The 7,076-nt window shown below is 33.6% G+C and overlaps 1 protein-coding gene across 1 annotated transcript; it reads right to left on the bottom strand.

Annotated features, from left to right (window-relative positions):
* Nucleotides 1-1,311: 1,311 nt before the first annotated feature.
* Nucleotides 1,312-4,317, bottom strand: LOC121803324 (1-aminocyclopropane-1-carboxylate oxidase homolog). The gene is made up of 4 exons (XM_042203008.1): nucleotides 4,190-4,317; nucleotides 3,161-3,703; nucleotides 2,764-3,085; nucleotides 1,312-1,741 (listed from the first exon to the last, which is right to left on the bottom strand). Exons 1-4 carry the CDS (start codon nucleotides 4,312-4,314, stop codon nucleotides 1,475-1,477), a joined length of 1,257 nt encoding a protein of 418 aa, XP_042058942.1. The 5' UTR covers nucleotides 4,315-4,317; the 3' UTR covers nucleotides 1,312-1,474.
* Between the last annotated feature and the right edge of the window lie 2,759 nt (nucleotides 4,318-7,076).

The raw sequence follows: 7,076 nt of genomic DNA, 5'->3' as shown, positions 1-7,076 counted from the left end.
CGGCGCGTCCTCGCACAGCTCTCGGCGGAGGCCCTTCCGCCCCGGAAATGCCGTTCGCCTCGACCCTCGAGGCGGACGTCCTCACCACTATAGATCGGCGTGGCGGCAGCGGGAATGGGGCGGCCGGCGCGCTATAGTGGATACTCTAAAACCAATTTCTTAAATCCGTGTTGAGTCAAGTTGAGACTATAAAGAATGCACGGAGTAGTAATTGTTAGCTGGACGTTTTTACTTTTGTGACGTCATGGTCGTTTACATGAAATACACATATTATCAACAAAATCTACCTCATCCATTTTTAATCTAACCATAATTATCCTTAATTATACATTTAAGAAGTAGTTTCACCCTGCCCTCTACCCACCCTATATATATTGTTCAACAAAATCTACCTCATCCATTTTCAATCTAACCATAATTATCCTTAATTATACATTTAAGAAGTAGTTTCACCCCTCCTCTACCCACCCTATATATATTTAACAATAGTACTAGCATTTGAACATTTAACTTATGTATTAGAGACAAATAAAAGTATAATACTCTATATTGGCCACCATATTGATATAATGTAGTCTACCAAGTGATTAATTAAAAGTCAAAATTGTTAAGTCTACCAGTTAAGATCTCTGAAAAGTGGGTCGAAACGTATGTATTTGTACCAATAAAATTTTATTTTATTTTATAGGAGTACGTTATTAGGTCATTTTGATATTTGAGTAACCTAGCTAGTTAGGCACTTCATGTTGAAATATACTATATCCATTTGTCACCAACATAATAAATTTAAAGCAATGGCTTATAATTCGAAAAATATAATGTCTAGCTATTATTTTTTTTAACAATTCAGTGTACGTACTTCAAATAATAATTTGATTTATTACAAATTTATTTTATTCTTTAATATTTTATTGTAGGTAGGATCGATCCCCTGAGAAAAAAAAATTATACTACCTCATCGGTTCTAAATCTTTATAATTCAAACAAGATTGCACTATTTGATATCTTCATGAAAGACATGTATCTTTATAAGCCCAAATATATGAAGCTTAGTTTAGTGGGCCTAAATAGATCCAATTACAAAATACAGGCTATAAATAACATTAAACTCCAAATTAAATATAGTTAGTAGTAATAAATATTTATTTAAATTTCGAACTACGGCATAATTTTATTTTTCAATATATAATAGTATAATACTGTAACAAAAGACCACTTCCTTTTCTCCCTAACACTTTTAATATATTGATTAAATAAAAACAATACAAATGTAATTAGTAATTACTCTTTGCATAGAAAAACAAACAAACAGCCAAGGCAAACCAACCCTTTATCATAAATCAACCGCTTCTTTCAATCCGAACAAACAACAAACTAAAATGAACAAATAATGAAGAAAGAACAAAAGGATATACAAATTTTTCACATATTAATCATTACAAACCAACGAATCAATGAAGTTAACATACCTTAATCAATTAATATTGTCGAGTTTGTAATTTGCAAGGGCAGAATGGCCACCTCGTAGATTTCTCTTTTGGTAGTGTGTGACAAAATCTATATAATTAACTTGTTTATAGATAGGAGGATTATTTGGAGAGATGGCTTGTTTAATAGGTGCATAAATGTTAGCCATTTGTTGACCACGAGGAAAGAAGAAGCATGCAACAGAAACTCGGCTCCCTTTTGATCTACTCATCACTCTATGCTCCACACTCATGAATTTGTCATTACTCATCAGCTGCACATATAAATAATTTCAAATTTATTTGTTAGAAATGTACATATATAACTATTTAATTAATTTAATAGAGGAATATATATGTTTCATTCGTCTACTTCGAGAAGAAATTAAAAAAAAAACATTTTATTAGTGCGTGTGTTGGTCAAGTAATAGATATGTAGGTTTTATTCTTAAGTTTTGAGTCCTTCTCTTCATGGTTTCTAAATTTAAATTATCTAATCTAATATGCCCGGTAAGAAGACATGCATGCAAATATTTAAAACGATATGATAAAAAATAATGTACTATTTAGTTGTTGTATTGAGAGAAATTTGTATTTAAGTGTCACCTTTAATTACTTGGGAATTTAGTTTAGTTCTTTTTTTTATGTATGAAAATAAATACTAATCATATCTATTAAAAATATACTTAAAATTGACAACACTAAGTCACCAAACATCTATCACAAAATTTATGCTTGCAAGTTTAATTTTGTTTGGTTCAATACACAACTTGAATAGAAAATAAATTTAATTGTTCAATGAAGTGTGGAATCAATTTAATTAATACACTCCATCTTATTTCATCCAATAGCCATCAAAACTAAATCGACTCATCTTAAACAATTCAATTCTTTAACGAATCTGCAATTTAATGATCTAAACTCTTAGATATAAAGTATCCAACACATATAAAATTAAATTCTCCAATCAATTTGCAGATCTAAAAGACAAACAATATCTATTTCCCAAGAAGTTAAAGTATGATCTATTTCTATATTACATATACTACTGTTTAGAGTTTAGACAAAAAAACACTCAAATTACGGCTAATTAATGGCTTATGAGTTTCAAATACAACGAATTTATTACTCCCAAATGAAATCATTGTCAACCCATATAATTCCAATTTTTATATACTACCTTTGCCCCATTCATTAATTAAATTACTAAGGGAATTTCAATCAAGTACTAAGGTATTAACGATATTAAAACCACCATATACTACACAAACTAAATCTACAAATCGAAGTTCCATACCTGAAGAAAATCACCAATATTGACTATGAGAGCCCCTGGCACGGGCGGCACATCGATCCAACACCCATCATGTTTTATCTGCAGGCCGCCAGTGGAGTCCTGCAGTAAAACCGTGAGCACTGTTGGATCAGAGTGTGCGACCGTGCCCAAACTCTTATCCGGCTCGGGCGAGGCAGGATAATAGAGGCATGTGAGATACTCGCTCTCCATGCATTGCATCTCGCCCAACAAATCCTTGCTCTCCCCCAACGCTTCCGACAACACCTCCGACAATACATCCCTCACTTTGATCATGTGTTTCATGTACTTCATTATCTCATCCCTGCATCATCACACAACAAATTATAAACCCAAAACCCAATAACATTCATACAGTGCAACTCAGTTGATAAGACACCTGCAGACGGGTGGGATGACCTCTGGGTCGATCTCGCCGTCTGTGAACTTGCAAGCGAACGCGTCCCTCCAGCTCGCCACGTCGCCCTCCTCGAGCCGCCCGTTTATCGCGTAGAACCTCACGTCCGGCGCCCCGTCCGAGGTGTAAAGCTCTTGCTTTGCCTCCTTCGGTTGCTCGTGCAGGGCCCGCGTCCCGCGGAGCATGGCGTCTGTCACGGTAGTGGGGATTCCATGGTTGACCACCTGGAAGAATCCCCACTTTCGTGACGCAGTTCGAATTTCACCAACTGCTTTATGATCAAGCCCTCCCCGGACGCCCTCCAAATCTATAATCGGGATCAGGGCGTCCGGGTGAGCATGGGGCCCGGGATTTGCATCGTCAGGCTCGGGCGGGCTGATGAAGAACCTCGGGACTCGGGTGATGCCAGAGTCAACGAGGCCCTTCACGCCGCCTTTGGTTTTCTCGAACTCCTCCACTTCTTTTTCCCAATCATAATAATCATTGTTGTCATCGGTTTTCTCCATAGAATTTCCGATGCTGCTTCTGCTTCTAATTTTGAGGGTGGGAGAAGTAGTTGAATTAATGTAAGAATAAATGATTATAAGAATTCGGAAATTTATAGGTTAAGCAAACATGTGGGGAACATGGTTGTCTCAAATTCTGCTGTTCTTGATCAGAGACAGCTTGCTACTTAGTTGACTTTAGCTACTTTATGTATAGTATTAATATTTATGCAATCAATCATCCGTTTCTTAAGCTTGTGTGCCACGGATTGAGGTTGCAAAATTCTATATAAATCAAGATCATGCTAAATTCATGCCTTATTCTACTAGTTCACATACTACACAAAGATATGTGGAACATGCTTTCATTAATTACAATAATTTAGTTCTCCCACTACTACAAATGACAATATTTTCAGAATTCTAGATAACTAGTATTTAATTTAGCATAAATTGTGATTTTATCTATGGAAATTATATAAACTTGAAATAAGAGTAGAAGTTATGAGAAAAAAATGATGGTTACCTGATCAGTGGAAGAATAAATGTTGGTAAGGGGTTGGAGGTGGAAGCAAGTATATCACGAAAAGGGGTGGTGTTATTAAGTATATTATACAACCTATATGAATAGGTAGAATTGAAATGAAACATTAAATGAAGAGTGGTGGATGGGAATATGTCATAAAAGAGAGAGTATTTAATAGATGAAGATTAAATAAATAAATACTGATGAGGACAAGAAATATAGAAGAGTAATTGAAGAGCAGTTGGGAATTGGATTATTCTGAATAGGCCGGTAGGAAATTTATGTCATTATGTGCTACATTTCATACACTCTTGTGGCAAAGCATTTTATATATAGAATTATAAATAGAGAATTTTAGTACATCTTTGAATTTTGAAATTAGTAATTCTCTTGGCGTCTCCAAAGGGCAAAGGTCATGAACAATGTGCGCAGCGTTGATGGCTTATCTACTACCACATCACGATTAACTTTTATAATAAAAACATACTGTCATTAAAAAATCATGTAGTACGATAATGTTGGAATAATATATTAAAATAATCATTTTAAAAATCATGGTTTATGATTTCAATATTGGGCCAATAAAAGAGTGGATCCTTACCTCTTCATCCCTCTTATTAATTAAAATAACGAAAGCCCATTTAAAGTTGGATCATACATAGCAGCCACTTTTCATTCTCTAGTCACTAATTAAAAAATTAACTAAGATATTTTTGGAAATACCTATGTATCCTAAGGCTTATAGCCGTCAAACTAAACTAGTTTTCGGAGGCAATCTATTTTTTTGTAACGAATTATATACATAGCCCATGTCGATCGAATTTAGATAATTACTACAATATGGTTTAAGGTTAAGATTAACGGTCTTAACATTAAATATATTAATCATATTCACTTTAGAGACAAATTATTGATCTAATGATAATGGACGTAATTAGGCACTAATGCCTAGCTTAGTGATATAGATAATTATTGGCTATATGGGCTAGCTATATAGGTTGTAGTATCCAAGAAAAAGTTTAAAGTGCATCCGTTTTTGGCTAATTATATCATTTCCAGAATGCAATAACAATTACATCCCGCACTACTCGCACTTATTTCCTTTTTGGGCGTCCCAAGTTACTTGCACTCTTTTCATTTTTAGTAAAAATTTTCACCTACAGCCGTAATTTTTGACTTTCCTATACACTCATTCCTTAATCTCCGTGCCGAAAAAGAAAGGGGCGAGTAGCCCGGGACGGAGGGAGTATATATATTCCTATCTGAAGATCAAATCTAAGACTGCAGTATTTGCTTTTTATAAGTTTTGGTAACATGTCGACTAAAAATGCACACAGTTTTCACATATATTACTATTAAATTAAATAGATAAATAATACTGTTATCATAAATACAATTATACAACGAGATTCTTATTTATACAATTAAATAAGACACATGTACACACTAAATAATAAATTGACCTTAATTACATTAAAATAAGCAAGGGTAAAGTACATTAAATTTTGCATGGTATATCTATATAAGTGAACTCTATTTGTTTCAAGGAGTGTATTTATACAAATATACTGTCATAATCCACTAATCAAACAATATAATTTTCTGATTAATCATGTAGTTCACAAATTTGATATGGGATTAATTTTCATATAATTTTTGCTTAGACATGGACCCCTCCTAATACAACACCATTATATCTTGTCAGACTATATTAAATATATGAATTATATGTAAAATAGAGTATACAATCCAAAAGTACACAATTTGATATGATGATTTCACTTAATTAGTTGGGCCAACGGAAAGGGGAAACAGAAATTGGACATTGGAAGCCCATTTAAAATAAAGTAAAAAGAGAATATAATCCATTATTTAATTATGTCCACTGTTCAAGTAAAAAAATGTTTAAATGAAGTACCAAAAAGCTGTATTTAATGCCCCTAAAACAAAGAGTTTCGACTAATAAAATGATTAATTGAGACAAAGTCATGTGGGTGGGGACTTAGTCGTTTGTCTTTCTGTTTTTGTTTTTGGAGTTTTCTAATAGAAATCTGGTTTCATCGTAAAATTAATTGATGATAGGAGAGAGTCATGGGACTTATATAGTGATTTATAGTCATGAGATTTATATAGTGATTTACCTACACTGATATAGGTAATTACATTTTTAATTTTAATGATTATAATTAGATGATAATTTATTTTATCAATGATTATAATTAGCCTATTACAAGTTATGACTATTTTACAATATATTGTGAGAGTAAGGTAGAATCTAGTACAAACCAAAATGTGGGTGTACCTCCTAAAAGAGAGAAGAAAATGTGTGTTCCTTTAGATGATAATTTATTTCATCAATGATTATAATTATCATATTACAAGTTACTCCAACAGGGGCATACTATGGTGTCACCTTAATTAAAGTGACAATGTAACACCATTCCATCTGATCTCCTATATAGATGGCCGAGATTGAATTGTAGAAATAGAGTACGGATTACTTGGTTATTAACAATTGATTGCTTATAAGGGTAATTCTGTCTTTTTGCTTAAATTGAAACTGGAACGGATTGGGAAAGTCTGATAAATTTGGGCGTTGATTCGTAAATGTCACGACCGCCCTTACTAAGGATAGTAAAGACGGGGAAATCGTGACTAGGGAAGGGACTAAGGAGCGAGGAAGAAGAAGGGGAAAACAATGAAAGACAACATCTTAAACAAAGCTTCAAAAGAAAAGTTTTAATCGATTAAACAATTAAGCAGTAGGTTAATATCTCAAGGTAATTAATGTCATAAAGTAGTGTAGAGCAAAACGAAAGACTTTATCAAGAACGATTCGAAACAAGGCAGCGGAATAAAGGTGTCTAGAGAGTCATAGGGAGACGCT

This window comes from Salvia splendens, chromosome 1 (assembly GCF_004379255.2).
Source record: "Salvia splendens isolate huo1 chromosome 1, SspV2, whole genome shotgun sequence".
NCBI classification, from domain to species: domain Eukaryota; kingdom Viridiplantae; phylum Streptophyta; class Magnoliopsida; order Lamiales; family Lamiaceae; genus Salvia; species Salvia splendens.
This window is presented reverse-complemented; position numbering and strand designations above follow the sequence as displayed.